Consider the following 15,924-nt stretch of genomic DNA (forward strand, 5'->3'; position numbering starts at 1 on the left):
TATTTTCCCTCAAATTATTTACAAACAAATATAAAATACAAAGCCATTAAAGTTTAAGACACATGACTTTGTAAAGTAGGTACTATTTTGTTTTTGTAACAGTGCCTCTGAAGTTGAAGCAAAGTGAAAGTTGAAGATGAAGTGATCACAGAATTAAACCAGACTATTTTACAAAAAGACATTACATGACATTTTGTTTGTTTTAAACAAGAAATACATCTTCCACTAACATAGCAGAATCCAAAAAAGACATCCTATCCAAGAGCAGCATAACAAAACAAAGACTGAAAAGGGCTATAATCATACCTCAATATAGCAAGGGGTAGAAGACAAGGAGGGGCAAGAACAGATGGGTATAAACTGGTAATTAATGTCGATTATTAATGAAATAAAGGTTCTGGAAAAAAAAACCCTACCCACTGTAGTACCAAGGCAAAAGCTTAATTTTTAATATAGAGGAGGACTGCTTTCTGAAAAAGAATACATGACATGGCAGGCTGACATGGCACGGAACTGAACTCAGTAAACTAGAGTTTCTCTTCTAGTCTTACGTTTTACATGTACACTTGTATTTTGACTCAGAAGTCCCCTGCTAATTTTAAGGAGTTCAGTAGGCACACAGACTTACACTAGTGCAAGAGCTCCTTGGAGAAGCCCTGGGAGAGCTGGAGCCTTATTTTGTCAGTTGTAGTTCAACATGAATTTAAATTATGCTAACAAAACCTACTCTAGTTTTGTGTATTTTTTAAAATAAATAAATCACAAGGCTTTAGTCTCCCTCTCACTCCCTTTCAACAAACATTTAATAGCATAGGCAGACAAATTCAGGGGTAAGTTAGAAAATGTGCCTTTCAGGAGAGTACAGAAAAACAAGAGTCTATTGTTGTAACACTTTAAAATAAATCGATTAATAATCCTGTCTTACATCATACTCTGTTATTTCAGGTATATTGCTTTCATCGGCCTTCTCTGACTTTTCAGCTGCCCACTTGCTTGCAGCTTCTGCAAGTTCCTTTTCCGATAGTCTGTTGCTCTTATCCAAGGCCTGCACAAAAACATTATAGTTAAGGTTTAACATGAAATATATTTATTTTAGCTTTGAAGATGTTTTGCCATGTGTAAACAGTTATTCAGATCCTCAAAACATTTTAAAATAGGAAATAAGGAAGCTGAAGCTATTTCATTTGCCTACTGATTTCTTTAAAAAGAAAAGTGCGTGGGGAGAAAGCAGAGATAAAAGAAGAGAGGAGAAAAAAAGATAAATCAATGAAGTTCAGTTAAAAAAAAAAAGCACCATACTTTCAGAATCAGTTTTATTAAATTCACGGGACAGAAATAACAGAAACATTTTTTTGAGACCTGTTGAGTTTAGAGACACATGGATCAAATGGGCACTAAGAAGTCAGATACAAGTGTGCAGTGATCTAATAATTCAATGTGATTTTCAAGCATAAAAGGTTGTAACTAATTTAAACTAAACTATTAAATACTGTGCAGGGTATAAATCCTACGCTAATTAGGGACAAAAAGTATTTTATACATACTTTAAATGATCAGAGCTGCTTCCGTTAAAATTCATTAATTTTTATTTGGGGGGAACATTGATCATTTATAACAGAGTCAGTCATGGCTTTATGGTCTTTTAATCTACCTTTTCAGATGGAAATACTCACATAAATAATATTTAAAAATTCACTTTGCTCTAAGACTGTGATTTGGCTTTTAGTAACAGAGCAACAAACAGACAATGACAAATACCCAGGTACGAAAACCAGTTTAGGAATAGCTACCTTACAAATCTTGTTACCACTATGTGGATATTTCAGTTGAATCAACTGTATGTATGGAAGCATCCACCCAAGAATCTACACCACTCTAGTATTAAAAACTGCAACACTAAGATGGATATCTAAAAGAAGATACAAAAATCCTACTGCCTGAAAAAGGTTGTCACAGTTTCCACCCAATACCTGTTCCATCTTTGCAAACAGGTGGACAAAAAAAAAAAGCAAACATAAAACGAAACAAAAAACCCAACACTCCCCCCTCTTATTATTAGTTCATTCTAAATTACATAAATGGCCAGCAGAAGCAAATACTGTGACCTGTAATAAGACTGCTTCATCTTCAGACCTTTTGTGCTGACCTCAAGTAAAATATTACCCAAACATCTCTTTGTGCTGTAGTATGGCATAAGTATACAATTCACAGAACCCTTCCAGGATTCTGTGTCATAAAGACACCACCTTTATCTGAATCCAGAAAAGACATGCAACACAATGTTCAAATAGGAATCCCTCTTTTCTAGAATTGTAAGTTACAGAATTATAACCAGCAAAGTCAGGAGGTGGCAAAGTTCAATATGTAGGGGTATGAAGAGAGTTTTTAAAAGAAAGGGCTGATATAATTCATAGAATAATTAGCCCAGCTCACCTTTCCAAACTACACAATTATCCTTACACTAGTCTCACTACAAACTATCTGCTGCCAAGTTTTTTTTCCCCAATGTTCTTATTCCCCATAGTATGCTTGACTTTAACCTGACTTTTCCCTAGCTGCCAAAATCTTGTACTGTGGTTCTATTATTAATCTCTCCCTTTCCTCAAATGTAACTCTGGCCAATACTAACAAAAAGAAAAGACCAGTATCTTTGTCACCAACGGTCAGCTTTGCATGAAATGAATAAAATCTCACATGACCTACAATATTTCCACAAGCCATAAACAGAAACTAACCACTCCAGTATCTACTGGAATACAGCAAAAAATCTGTTTAATTTAATCTCACTAAATTTAATTCTATAGGTCTCATGTCAATAAATACATATTAAAAAATCCTGAGTGCATTTTATGTAATAAAGTAATGGTATTTCCACAGGTACACTACAACTGAAGAGAAAGAACAGGAACACCTTTCTTGGAGAAAAATGTCTGCAGCTGCTTAGGCTGCAAACTTGGAAGAAATGAACAACCTAGTATATCTCATAAAAAACAACCAAACTTCCCCCTGCCCGCCTCAAAACAGATGCATCTTTCTTTTTTTACCTTATGCATAACATAAGAACAGCAAAAACCTGTCAGTTTTCTGCTATCTTTGCTGGGAAGCTTTCCCTGTCTCACACATCTGCCTTTTGCTCTAATTATGTTGGATACAGCCTCCAAGGCTCACAGTCCAGACAGCTATTAAAGCAAAACACAGAAGATTTCATGCCATAGTCAGTTAAACAGGTGCTTAAGATCAGATAACACCAACATGTATTAATTCACAGGCATGAATATGTAAAAAATGAATTATAAGACAGATAGGAATACCTTTTCAGATTTGCATATAGTTACTACAGTAAAAAGAGATACTGCTGCAGGAGCATACACCTTTGTAAGTATTTCAAAGCTAAATTATAAGTTAGAGCATTGAAAATTATCTCCTTTAATCTATAAAGTATACAACTCATTTCTCAAGTGTAAGTAGATTGTAAGACCCTGGCCCTAGAGATGGTCATCATGTTTTGCCAAGACTTTTACTGTCAATATTTCTATGTCAGTGGAGCACTTAGATATCTTAACAGGTTAGTGCGACCCAGCCATCACCCGAAGAGGCTCCACTGATACAGGGCAGTACATTGCAAGCAGATTTTGGGACTTCAAGAGAAAAGCAATAAAAGGTAACTGAAGTACTTCCATTTCTGCAGCTGATGCAGACCCAATAAATATTTGTATTGTCTGGAGCAATGATTTCCATCAGAGAGTTTCACTTTGTGTAGATTACATCAAGTGGATATCCACTGCCAGCGGATATATGCAAACTGCTGGCAAAAAACCCAATACAGCATAGGTCAGACCTGACTGAAAAAGAAAGCAAAACATTTAAAGAATACTTCATAGTTCAAGCTCACACTGCATATTAATACAAGAGCAAGAGATTTTGCGATGCCTCCTTGTTCTCAAAGGTTTGTATTAAGCAAGGATTATTAAGCTCCAGTATGCTGTCTGTACACAAAATAGGCGAACTAATTATAAAGTGTATTTTATAATCCAAATCAGTGTAACTTGTACGTAACAGCTTTTATCTTACTTTCCTTATTTACATCACTGAAAATATATCGCTTGCCTCCTCCCCTTAAGGACACCGGCAATTAGCTAATGCCTAGCACATAAGTTCTAAAAGAGCTGCATAAGGGCTAAGTACTCAGAATGACATAGCACAACCAAAACCTGATTTTTTTTTTCCCACCTAATTATTTCCTTCAGTTTCACCTTCTCACAACAAAAAGTACCTTTCTTTCTTCCCTGGTTTTTTTTTTTGTGTGTGCAAGCATTCCACTGCTTTTATTAAAAAAACCTCAAGAACCATGCTAGTACACCATGCTACTTAGGGTGAATGCTACTTTTTAATAGGACCTTATTCACTTAGAACAATATAATGCATTGTTTCTTTATTTCTCATTAAGGTATTTCTCAACAATTTAGAGAAAATACTCCTGTGGAAGTGTGCATTTTAACCTCAAATATAATTTACAGGCAAGCAGTCTGTGATGTGAAAATGTTTTTGCTGCCACAGGACAGCCAGAACAATATTGAATGCTGATTGTTCATTAGTGTTTATTAGCCTGTCCATTTAACTAATTAGCAAGATGATGTAGTTGGTGCTCAGCCCACAAGATTTGATGGGAAAATAAACAGCATCGTTTAGAACATAAAACGACATTTACCAAACTATCTTGCAATGTGGCTCCCTTCCCAAGTAAATGCTATCATTCTTGCCACATCCTCAAGCAGCCCTGCTTCCAAGCCAACTCTGCTATTCACATTATCTTCCCAGTTAGTCAGACACTTCACCACTCTGTTTCCAAATCCAGTCACAGCTTAGGAATCACTAAAGGATGGAGTTCAGTGCAAGTACAAGCTTGTCCAATTGATCTGTTGCTCCTAAAAACTGCTTCCCCATTTTCCTCCTTGCCATTCCTTTTCTAGCACACTCTGGACTTTGGAAAAAGACAATTTTAAATACATACAAAACTCCCTTTCTCCTGAAGTGAGACCGTGAATACAGAATAAAAAGGTTTGTCAGTGTCATCATTAGATACACAGCCTTATCAGCACCTTTCTGCCAGAAAAGGGAAACCTATCTTCTGCTGGATTGCAGAGCAATTCAAGATGCTCCTTTCCTTAACAGCTGTCTACAGTATCTCCTTCCAACTGGGGAAAAAATACAATAACAAGAAATCTGAAACCATGCTGAGAAGCACTCGAAAATTCACCTTTGATGATGGTACTGCTGTGGAGCCTGAAGGTGATGCATCTCTTGATGTTTTCAGTGATTGAACTGACGTCCTCTCTTTACCTACAATTAAGAAAAAATTAATGACTGTAAAATTATATTAGTTACATGTTGCAGATATAGTTATTGGCTTAGAAAAATTGCAGTGAAATTCACTCAAGTCAGACATGAAATCTACATGCTCCACCATCTGATAAATATTGATAACGCATTCTTCTCTTTGTAAAGAGAGAAGAGATATAGCTATATTATTTCACATATTTAGGAAAACCCATTGTCCTTTTTTCAACATTAACTGAAAGGGTGTATCAATATGATTTGGCAAGATGATATGGTTTTACTTTTTAATATTCCTATAATAATATCAATGGGTGAAATATTAGACACCAGCTGATCACTCCAGGAAACCAGGCAGTGAAGGAACTGGTTTAGCAGGCCACAGTATGTTGAAAAGCCCTGCCATGGGAAACAGCCCTGTACTGTATCAATCACAGGCTAGATGCTCTTAGTATTATCAGTGTTTTTCTTGTAAGTTAAAATCGGCAAAATCACAATTCAAATTCACTGTGCTAATCACAGTCTGTGCATAGCCTTGCCACAGACCGGTTACAGGCAGCCTGCAGCAGCAGAACTGGTTGCAGTATAAACTACTAGTTTTCAACCTGCGGTCCATGGATTACATCTAAGGGATCTGCAAAAGGTAAATACAAAGAGCAAATGTGTTGTCAGTAGGCCTAAATTAACTAGACCATTCACACTCACTGGGAAATGGTTGACTGTTCACAAATGGAAAACAACATAGACTTACCTTGGTTTCCATTAAATTTGTACCAATACAATTAAGAAAGGGATGAATTAAAAAGTCTATCAAATACTTATGAAAATCAGGAAATTATTTTAGAACTATAAACAAATACAGCTTTAATTTAATGAGTCAAAGCAATAAAGAGCAAACATGGCATCTCACTCCTAATAGCTGAGCTATTTTCTTATTTTACTCAATGCCATAAAATAAGACTGCATCGTGTTGTGTATTTTAAAATACCATTACCTGCACAAAGAATTTAAGGAAAGGTCTATGCAAAATGCAGACTTTTAACAATAGGAAATGCTTAAGAGGTATTTGAAAAGGTGGTCTTCTACTCCTTACCCACATTTTCATAACATATGTATAGTGTAGACTTAATACAAAGCAAAGCTCAAACACCTAGGTCATCTCTGCACACTGTTAGAGGCAAATGAGTTACTGCTATGATGTTGAAGACCTACTAATCCATGTAAAAATCTTCACAGCTACTGATGGGACTTTCGAAAATGCTACTGAAAATACTTGGGGAAGTTCCTCTGGCAAAAGCAAACATTCCCAATAGCACTTTAACCCTCGATTTGAAGATGATGCTAAATGGAGAGCATACCTAAAAACATAGCAAGCAGCCTTATTTAAGAATTTCCAGTAGCCATAAAAGATGAATTATGAATTATCTTTAACTAAAAAAGCTCTTTAACAATGAAAAGAAATAGCAAAAAGAAAAACTGTGAAAAGCTAAAAGTTCCTATAAATACAAAGTATATGACAAAACCAAAAACACAAAGATAGAAATAACCATGTCTTTAATTAGTCACACTCCCCAAAGCACAGAATGTCTCCCTTAACACCACCAAGTAACAGAAGTTTTGCTCCTGTGATACCCCCTTTTCAGCCCCATGGATGAGCCACCTCCTTTTAAATTTACAGACTACTCTAACGCTGCCTCCGACATGCCTCCTTCATCACACTGGATTCTTTAAAGATTATCTCAGTTGAGTGGTTATATGTTTGTGCTTGAATAGATGAAATAAGCTGATACAAGTGGCAGTAAATTATTCAAAGTTAAGCAGAGAGAGAAACCACCACTTAATTTGGAGACATTATTAGGCCATTTTTTCTGAATGCGTGTGGCTATTTTGAACCCACAAGCCCTACCTGTACAATTGAACATGACGTTTTCCAAGCACCACTACTCACCTTCTTGCATCTCCTTGGCATACCACTCTACAGACCCCTTACTGACTGGCCCGGTGAAGGAATACCACCCTGCTTCTCTCCATGCTCTCCCTCCACAGCTGAATGCCTGTCCTTTCCCACCAGCCCTTCCTCTCCCTTTACCAAGCTTCTTTATGTCCCCCCAGTTTTCTTTGTTCAAATCCTGTATTCATCCTAATTTATGAAGGGCTAGAGAGCATGGAGTATTCCTCCTTCAGTGGAAGTCATGAAGCCAAACTGATTCAGAACACTACTACGATATTTAAAAAGACAGCGTATTGTAAGTTCCACATGAAATAGTGCATACTTCGCTTGTTGTAAATCCATTTAAGTACAGACTAAAATGTACTGCTGACATATATGAGATATGTCCCACTTTACGTTCCTTTTAAATATGTAATACATGAGCTTACCTAAGACAAATCATATTCAAACACGATTCTAAAAGTATTATTTAAGCCATGTATACCTTGCAAATGGGCCATTTTAATTCAGACATCTAGAGGAACAGTTTAGTAGTACTATTTTCCAGTGAACAGGCAGTTATAAAGAAATAGTCTAGTGTACAAGCCATCTGGTCTCTTAAAACTGATTTAAAGATGATGCGAAGAGGTGTTCAACCGTGCAATTGGAAAAAAATCCCAAAAGCCACAGACCTAAATGCAACCTCCTCTCCTGACCAGCATCTTTTCTGGTTTGTGAAGATGTCTGCTTCTACTTTGCTACCTCCACTACTGTTTGAGTAATTCTGCCAATATACTACAAAAAGTCGGCTGAAAATTTTTAGAAAACCCTGAAACATTCCAAAATTTTATATGGTTTCTCTCAACAATGTTTTCCTGTTCCTGGTAATTATGAACTGCACAACTACAACACTTCTACAAATTTAGTTGAATATCATATTTTTCTCTTCCTCTCCTATACTTAGAGGAATTCACATTCACTGACTATTGCTACAAAATGTTAAAAGAATTGCAATGATGAGCTAGAAAGATAATTTGTATTCTCCAAGGAGCGAAATGATTCCTCTAAATATGTAAACAATGTTAACTAAACTCCACCAGATCTTTTTTGGCAAGAAGTGCTACATAGCAGTCCAGTGTGCCACTCTGGTAACGCACACAATATACCTATCAATGAATAAAAAAATATCTAATTAGTTTCTTAAAAACTGCCAGTATGAACAGTAGGTTTGTATAGTTCACTAGAAAGCATTTGCAGGAAGGGAAATCAAATCAGAGTAACTTACATAAGCTGTACAAACAGCAGTGGCTAAGATTGTAGTATACTAAAAAAAGCAATTTTGCCTTTTTTTTTGCCAATTATTTAAATAGGAAAACCTTAAATATTTTCAAAACAGATAATTCATTAGGTTTCTGGGAAAGATTAACAGCCAAGCTTTTAAAAGGCAGAACATATACAGTATAGACTTAACTATGTTTCACATTTCTTTGAGGAAAGCAAGATTTGAGAGAACCTGATAAGATGAAATTGCTAAAAAACAACCAGATTCAAAACCCTAATAATAACAGTTCTAAGAACATTTTCAGAAAACGTAATAAGTAGCAGTATGTACTTTAACTTCTCCAATTTTTTTTAATCCCTCTTTTCCCCTGGTTGCAGGAAGAAAAGTCTTCATCTGCTATACATGACAGGAAAGTTTCTTATAAGGGAATCCAACGAAGTACTTAAAGAAGTAACAGAAGCAGTTGATGCTAAAAGGAAAATAACATACGATACTAGAAAAAGCTGTGCAGCCGAAACTCCTACAGTCAGTCTAGAGATGCTACCGAAATAACACCTATGATCTCCCACATGAAATACATAAAGGGAACAGAGAGTACAATGAAACAACCAAAGAGCAGACAACACATAATTGGTACAAAATGTCTAGTTTTCTCATTGTAAAAGACAGCATGTAAAGAAAAAGGGCTTATATAGCTAGTTGCAGTTTCACCTCACTAACCAGTTATCATTAATCCAGCATTACCTTGCTGAGAAGAAATATTTCTTTTATGTAAAGATGACATACTTCTGCTATGCTGGGACTGGTGGAACGGATAGGCTTTGCTTCTTTCAGGGGAGTAGCTCCTGCTGCTGACACTAGAGCCAGATCTGCTGTGCGGAGAATCCCTTCGGCTCCCTGGCGATTCCCTGAAGAAAGGAGAGTCCCTCTTATGAGGGGATCGCTCTCTCATATAATGAGAAGGATAGAAGCTTCTTCTTCTGAAGCCATCTCTGACGTCCCTTTGAAGACAACAGAAAAATAAAAGCTACTTGGTTATCCTTCCTATGTTTCTGGAACAGCACGAGATAATACAATGGCAACATTTTACATCTGCTAAATACAAATAGGTCAGCTGTCATCTGCAGAACACACCTGAAATCTTCAGCATTGTTAAAGTACTAGGCAACAAATGAAAAACAAGTAGGAAAGTAGAAAAAAAATGTATATGTATGTAATTTTTTTCAGATTTCATTCAACCACTTCATCACTAGAAGCTAATTCCTTTCAATTTCTCGATAATACAGCTAAAATATAAGAGAAAGAGACATTCAAGAAATTGGGACTCTCACATTTCATTTCTTCAGATTCACTCCACACTCCACTTCACCTGGAAATTAAGCCTTAATTTACAGTAGCTAAAAATGCATATGCAAATATTGCTCACACTATTTGACTGTTTTTCAACTCTATTTTTCTCCTACCCTTATTTTCAAGGGACTACGTCCCTTATTTGATTTCAAACACCTTGCTATGGGAAATATCATTGAGGGATTTCAGTTTATATCCAGCAAGGACAAAAACAAAACTGCAGAATATCTATCCTCATGCCTATGTATCCACCCAAGGTCAAACCCTAAATGAAAATACAAAGATTTATACCAACTAAAAAGTCTATCTTTCACAATACACAATATTCAATCTGAACTTTACTGCAAAATGCCACAGACACACTCAGCATTATATGAAACCCAACTGATTTGAAACCATAATCTAGTAAACACTAAAACTTTCTACTAAATTTATATATTGTTACTCCAGACCATACCCCAAATGTCCTGGTTACCTGCAAATTATATTACATACATATATATGTAAAGGTCAAAAAAAAGTATCAAACTGAACTTTTCCTAAAGAATCTCAAAACTAACAAACATGAACGCAAACACCTACTGAATCTACACTTGTGACATTTGCCTTGGTCAGAAGACACATTACTAAGAGAAGCAAGTACCTCTCAGCTCCTCCACAGCATTACTAAGTAAAAATAAAGACTTCCTAGCATTTCTAGTAAGCCAGAATGTACCTTATTTCACTGCTTTTCTCTCCTATTTCTCATCATAGTCCAATATTTTAAGTAAGGGAATGTCTCACAAAGGCAAGCAAAGTTCTGGTGGTCTCATTTCGCACAATGTAGCTATAGCTAATTTTATGTTGGTGGATAAAGGAAAAAAGCCCTCTAGTGTACAATTCCTATAGCATGTTACAGGCCCACGTTTGTGACAGGTAACAAAGGACTTCAGTGTGCCAAAGGTGTTCTGGACTACTGAAACTACACAGGTAGCACCACAGTAATACAAACCCTATTACACTGGTGTGTTTTATATAGTGCTGATTTAATTTTTGCGTGGAAAGCACATCTGCATGAGTGGTTCTGCTTCAGAGCACAAATATCCCACAACAACACTGATGTTATTCTGCAAAAGAAAAATCGTTGGGGTGGGGATATAGCCAGTAAAAATACAGACGATCCAACAGCTTATTTCTCCAATTCCAGATGGAATAAAAGTATCAGGAAAATAAAACAAATCTTTATTTTGAAAATTTTCATACGAAACTGAAGTATGACTCAATAGCTCTCAGCCACCCTAGTTTTCAGTAAAACGCCAGTGAAGCAAAGCCAGGTTTTACAGTTAAATAATTACTTCACTGTTAACAGACTACAGGCTTTTTATAGGTACCTTATCTTACAGAAAAACATATTTTACAGGTCTGCATAGCAAAACTGATACAAGACAATGTTACACAGATTTATACCTAACAGGTGTGTTAAAATCAATATTAATTTCCTTACTAAACATCTTTTCTTCTTCTGTTTCTTGCAACACTTCCTTCTCCCCAAGCCAGCCAGCAAAAGAAACAATTACAGAATTGTTAAATAGTACTCTAGTTAATAGCTGCTATACAGTAGCAATTGTATAGATACTTACATCAAAGAATGAATCGCCCCAGAATACACAGAAGGATAATCCTCCTGCTTTCTTCAAAGGCCTGAAAGCAATGTCCCCACCTTTGGGCACTACTCCTTAGAAAATGTGTAGATTAACGGGAGGCTTTCCAGAAGGAAATAACTGAAATTATCAGAGACTGAGAAAACACGTGTAACGAAGAAACACTCAAATCCCTTCATCCATTTGAATTTAGCAAAAAGAAGTCTAAAGAAGCCAGGCAAGTTCTCAAACCTATGAGATGTAGCTGACAATAGGGAACTAACGCTTTATCTACATTACATGCATGAACGTTTCATGTAGCAATAGACTTAAACTGAAAGTTCAGATTTCAAGTATACTGGAAAGATTTGCTCAACACTGAACTAGTTTCTCTAGTTAAGGGGGGGGAGGTATTTATTAAAGTACATGTTGATCAAATATTTATCAGGAATGAGTTAGGTACAGCATACTTTTTCTTCAGTTTCCTTGTAAATCTTTCTCTTTAAATAATCTTACCTATTTTTAAAGCACAAACTTTCTGGCAGACCAGTACACCACTTTTATGCCCAAAGCACATTTTTATGAGCAAGTTATTAAGCCCTAGTATACAGAGAAGTTTATTATGGAAATGTTTACAGGGCTCCAGCTATTGCAGACGGATAATAAATGCTCTAATATCCACACAAGAATTTACAAAATATCATTGAAACACACTTTTAAACAGGAAAACATTCAAAAGCCTCGCTCTACAATAACATTATGCACAAAAAAGTAGAATCCCACTTTCATTTTTTAAATTTTCATTTCATCACTTCTTAATTCTTAACCAGACCCTATCTCATACTGAACACTCAAGCTACTAACTATATTAAAAGTTTCAGACAGCATAGCAACAGCATAGCATTTCTGATGTTTTCCATTAATGTAACAAACTACACTGAACAGAACAAAATAAGCATTGTTTTACTTTTTTTGGGTTTTTTTCCTTAAATACTTAAGCTAACATACACCTGCAATTTGGTAATGAAGGCCCCAATTCAGCAAAGCAGTTAAGCGCATGCTTTAGATTCCAACACATACTCAAAAGGTTTATTGAGCAGGGACAGTATTTAAGAGAGATGCAAAATTTTGTGCTCAGCTGTAACTTTAAAACAGAACTACTGCCCTTAATAACAAATACAGGATTAATCCCTTTTACATAGGATCCCTCTTATCTTTACTCTTTGTAATCACATCTCACACTTAGTCCCAAAAGCGCAAGTTAGTTCTCTCAGCAGGATTGCAACAGGAAGTATTAGCATTTTTAACCCCCATGAAACTTGACCATTAAATTCTCACTAAAGCTGATAATCTTGGATGAGCTCCTGAAATTTTATAAGTAAACAGCCATACCCTGATATACCATCCACCAAGGGCAGATGAGGGAAGAGCACAAGCCTGAGAGTTATTTCAGTCAACCATCAGTTCCAGTTTTCTGGAGGAAAAAACACAAATACAGAATAGGCAAAGGTACAGCTTTCTGCATAGCAGGAGACCAAGAGAATACAACATAAGGGAGCTTTTCAGTCGCCAAAGAATCAGAGACACCACCTTTCCTAAGCTACCCCTACTACACTGAGCACTTCTGGTCTCATGCCTCCCTGCCGTTTTTAGCCCTGCAAACCATTCAGCAGCAAAGTTGTGGGAAACTGAGGGCTACAGAAAGCTCTCCAGTTTACAAAAGGGAGTGCTACAGATTAAGCTATGTGAAACAAAGACTAACATAAACTAGTGTGTCAGTTTTATAATTTAAGAGTACATAAAGGCAAAATTCAATCACTTGCCAGATTTGAAATGCCTGGAATGGAGGTGTACTTGGGTACATGAAAGCACATCACTTGGAACATGGGAAAAAGTTTTGTTTGTAAAAGGAATCTTAGTTCACCCTCATTGAATTCATGCTGCTGGACCACTGTGTACAATACTTCGTGCTTACTATTCTCTTGTACTTCTACATCCCAATACAGACATCCATCTTTTCAACTAAAACATTAATCTACGATGCGGTCCAGCCACACAGGATGTATGTCAAACTTTTGACACTGCACTGAAGAGACTGGCAACTCAACTGCACATCACTGTGCAGCAGAAACTGTAGGTTCTTTCAGTAACTCAAAGGTGAGTGCAGTCTATCACCCAGATAAAATGTCCACAGAGAAGTTTATGTGACCCCTTCCACCTGAGAAAGATTATTGTTATTGTCAAAGGGGTTAGACATTCCATTTATAGGTTTGGGATTGATTACTAACCTTGCCTAAAAGTAATTCACACAATTTTATAAATAAATTGAGGAAATTATACATATCTCCTAAGACACCAGACTTCAGTGCAACTAGATAAAACAGACAAGATTTGAACCATGCTTTTTAATGCAATGCACTTTCCCTGTCTCATAATAAACAGGCAAGGGGAAGGGGGAGGAAGAGTGAAACAAAAAAAAGTCCTCTTGCCTTCCTTGCCAGGACAATGCAGGGGCTAACAGAGCTACCAACGTGATTCAGATGACGTGGAAAACATTTAATAAAATATACCACACCCCTGACCTCCAAGTTTCTCGAAAGATTTGCTGTGTTAAACATCCAAAAAGCAAACACAAAGAGTCAAGAACACCTCTACTTTTAACATCTCCAAAGTAAACGTAGGTGGTAGAAGATTCCAGCCACCATCCTCTCTCCCAGAACTCATGCCCTTTCTTTCCAAAGTACACAGTATGTGTTTGTGCAACTAACCAACAATCTTCTTTAGTTCTGCTTTAGAGACTTATTATAATCCCTTGTTATTGTCCAAAGATCTTTATGCTGATTTATCATAAGCTAAAACAATACAGTGAATTACACCATTGTAGATACAAGTAATTGAATCTGGTTCCATCAGCTTTCATATGAACATTTGAAATGATGACTGATTTCTTATGACAACTGGTTTTCAACATTTGATGACTAAGCAAGTAACTGCAGTACTTGTAAGTGATATTTACATTTGCTTTAAATGAAATTAATGTAATTAGGTCTAGTCAATGTAATCTTATTAATAGCTTTTCACATGAAGGCAAAAGGAAACAGACATTGCAGAACAGTAGTAACTGTCATGAAGAGGATAACTAGACATACCAAATGTACAACAAAATATTTAAAATATATAAATGCTTCATGATTTTTATGCTGCATGTGGTACTATAGAAGTCATCATACGCAAACACTCCAACTCAACACTGATGCCACTTGTCTACCTCACTCAGTATGAAACCTACTAACCTCGCCTCCCCCTGCCCCCACCTTGGGATGTCATGACAGATTGGGGAATAAAAATTAAGAAAACTTGAATATTATAGAAACATTAGCGAGAAATGCCTGCTCTGTTCTTTAATTGAATAGCAAAGCTCTGCACTTCACCTGAAACTGGAAATCAGATTACCCACCTCTTTATCCTTAGTAGAGGGTACCCTCTTTTCTACTGTCATCAATAACATACTTTATTAAACTTGCCGGAAGATAAGCCCACACAATAAAAGTACATTTAAACTCAAACTATCTCTCTATTATTTGACAGAGAGAAACTATGGTCAAGCATAGAGATTAGGACAGAGGACCAAGAATGAAATAAAGACTTAAGAGTCCAGAAAAACACAGATTTAAGTTCCAAAGAATTAAAAGCAAACAGCTTTATACAACTGTATGCAGAATAAAGACAAAATATTAATTAGACAAATCAAGAGCAAATTAGACAAAATAATTGCATTCAAATGCATGTGATCTTGGCTTCTCTTCTTTTTGAAAATGAGGGCTTAGTAAGTCCACGAAATTTCTCTACAATAGAACATAAATCATAGGTCTGAAGTTCCAGAGTGCATATTTGCTTAAAGTGATGGAAAAAAGTTACAGTTTCTATTAAGAGTTAAAACAGCACAGAATTTCACTAATAAAATATTTACTGACAGACACTGCTGTTGGACCAGATTTCACATTCTCAACTTTTTGAGCAGCAGATCATCCCAGAACAGTCAAGCAGTTCAGATAACTATGTCAAGGAATAAACTTCTCAATATAGTAGCAACTGAATCAATTCCTAAACAGCCTTAATTAAAAATGGAAACCATTCAAATCTTGTATCTCAATATACAAGCTTAAAATTGGAAGGAAGACAGGAAGCAAGATAGGTATCTTCACAAACTCTTACTTTTTTTCCTGATACCATAACAGACCACAGAAACTGGTCATCATTATTGCTTCTAGAGAAAGTTCTAATTGGACAGACCTTCCTAAGCAGGTGCTCACACATTTACTGTCATCCTGCCTCAGGCACCAAGATCAGCACGTGGGAAAGAACTTTAAAAAGCTTCCCTGTGGTACCAAAGAGCATGGGGTTGATGG

The 15,924-nt window shown here is 36.3% G+C and overlaps 1 protein-coding gene across 5 annotated transcripts in view; it reads right to left on the reverse strand.

Annotated features, from left to right (window-relative positions):
- Positions 1 to 15,924, reverse strand: part of PPHLN1 (periphilin 1) — a 69,026-nt gene that overhangs the window by 32,753 nt on the left and 20,349 nt on the right. For 3 of the 5 annotated variants that reach the window (XM_052789657.1, XM_052789660.1, XM_052789659.1), the window contains 3 exons: positions 9,291 to 9,547; positions 5,258 to 5,340; positions 926 to 1,045 (listed from right to left, as the gene is read on the reverse strand). In XM_052789657.1, the coding sequence (XP_052645617.1) occupies positions 926 to 1,045; positions 5,258 to 5,340; positions 9,291 to 9,547 (460 nt within the window). The remainder of the gene's footprint in view (positions 1 to 925; positions 1,046 to 5,257; positions 5,341 to 9,290; positions 9,548 to 15,924) is intronic. The other 2 variants (XM_052789658.1, XM_052789661.1) reach the window with 1 other exon arrangement.

The sequence above is a fragment of the Harpia harpyja genome, chromosome 6, assembly GCF_026419915.1.
Source record: "Harpia harpyja isolate bHarHar1 chromosome 6, bHarHar1 primary haplotype, whole genome shotgun sequence".
Taxonomy (NCBI): Eukaryota; Metazoa; Chordata; class Aves; order Accipitriformes; family Accipitridae; genus Harpia; species Harpia harpyja.